Here is a 2052-nt window from a genome sequence, read left to right as displayed (position 1 = left end):
CCGTGTTAAAAGGACGGGGTTATTATGAAAAGTTTTACAAATATACTATTTCCTAGAGAATGGCCCCATGGTCCGTGAGCTTCGAAGAAAATATTGTTAATGTAAATGTACTCTTCCCGATACCCCAGTACATGCAGCAAAATATCATTTTCTTACTGGGTTAAGTAACAACAAATCCCGCTCTAGATAGCAATAAAAACATCTCGAAGACCATCTGGCCAAAGGCGAAAGTAAAAACAAAAAAGAATGTAGAAATAATGGAAAGAATGCAGAGACGCTACACCAAAGTATATTATGTCACACACAAGTACAAACATGGAACAAAAGATATATGTGTGAGCTTGTCCACTTCCCCGGGAATAGGCAAACCCCCCCCCCCTCCCCCACCCCTTCCTCCCCCACCCCAAAAAACAAACAAAACAAAGTTTAAATTAACCTTCCCCCCCCCCCCCACACACACACACACACACACCTATCCCTATGTGCTTTTTGAACACATAAATACGCCTTCCTCTTTTTATAATTTCAGGTTGACTTCATTAAATCATTCGATGGGTAAGTTATATGAATATAATATTATGCATGCAATAAAACAAAAGTAGTAATAATATTCAGTTTCACTAATCTCTTTTGGAGTGAGGACGTTGGAGGTCGAGTTGGGGGAGGGGTCGGCCAAGAATTATGTGAGAGAGAAAAACCAGGTTTTCTCTATTTTATACAAATTTCGGCTGCCTTAAGCTGATGCTACACGATTTCCTTTCTTTTTATATGTTTAATACCCTTTTACTTTAGAGACAAGTTAAAACTCGCCAGTACTAGTTTTGCGAGTTTATGGACTGACTCTCGTGGCTATTCCGATTACTAACTAACTGTCTGATTGAAATATTTTTACGTGTATATATATTTTATATATATATTCATCAAAGGGGTGGTTGTTTGACGGAAAGATAGATCGATTTACAGTTCGAAGTACGTGAACGATCTATAAATCGATTGGCGAAATAAAAGAATGGAGGGACGGGTGATTGTTTGTTTGCTCTCTATTTTTGATTACACTAATTCATTGACTGGTTTGCTTGCTGGTTTCATCATTAGTTTATGATTGACTGGGCGCTTCAATGCGGAATTAATTGATGGGTTAATTGATCAATGAAGAGAGAGAGAGAGAGAGAGAGAGAGAGAGATAGATAGATAGATAGATAGATAGATAGATAGATAGATAGATAGATAGATAGATAGATAGATAGATAGATAGATAGATAGATAGATAGATAGATAGATAGATAGATAGATAGATAGATAGATAGATAGATAGATAGATAGATAGATAGATAGATAGATAGATAGATAGATAGAACTGAATCCGTAAATGATTGTTATCTCGTTTCATGCTTCACTGATCATTAAACAAGCAATTCTACTGTTCGATTAACCGAGGCATTGATTAACTCAAATACCGTCCCAATAACAAAGATTCTAACTAATTGCCAAGAAAATCTGAATGTTTACGTGTTTACGAGCAGAATTATTATGTGGGCTCTGTCCCTCACCATGAACTGAACAGTTGTATAGGGTGTCTTGGAGAGTTCGTGTTTGAGTTAAGATCTAATTCATACTCGTATATCCCCTTCCCGCAAGATTTTTACGGCTTAAATTACTTCAAGTTTTTTTTATGTGAGTTATTATTATTATTATTATTATTATTATTATTATTATTATTATCATTATTATTATTATTATTATTATTATTATTATTATTATTATTATTATTATAATAATAATTATTAATATTATCATTATTATCATTATTATTATTATTGTTATTATTACTATCATTATTATTATTATTATTATTATTATTATTATTATTATTATTATTATTATTATTATTATTATTACTATTACTATTATTTTTATTATTATTATTATTATTACTATGATGATGATGATGATGATGATGATGATGATGATGATGATGATGATGATGATAAATTATTATTATTATTATTATTATTATCATTATTATTATCATTATTATTATTATCATTATTA

At 31.3% G+C, this 2052-nt stretch overlaps 1 protein-coding gene across 1 annotated transcript in view; it reads left to right on the top strand.

The window, feature by feature from the left end:
- Positions 1-529: 529 nt before the first annotated feature.
- LOC106014136 overlaps positions 530-2052 on the top strand; it is a gene marked incomplete at both ends in the record, with an annotated part of 3112 nt that continues 1589 nt past the window's right edge. The window contains 1 exon segment of the mRNA XM_013091202.1: positions 530-555. Coding sequence (XP_012946656.1) covers positions 530-555 — 26 coding nt within the window.

Source organism: Aplysia californica, unplaced genomic scaffold (assembly GCF_000002075.1).
Source record: "Aplysia californica isolate F4 #8 unplaced genomic scaffold, AplCal3.0 scaffold02978, whole genome shotgun sequence".
Taxonomy (NCBI): Eukaryota; Metazoa; Mollusca; class Gastropoda; order Aplysiida; family Aplysiidae; genus Aplysia; species Aplysia californica.
This window is presented reverse-complemented; position numbering and strand designations above follow the sequence as displayed.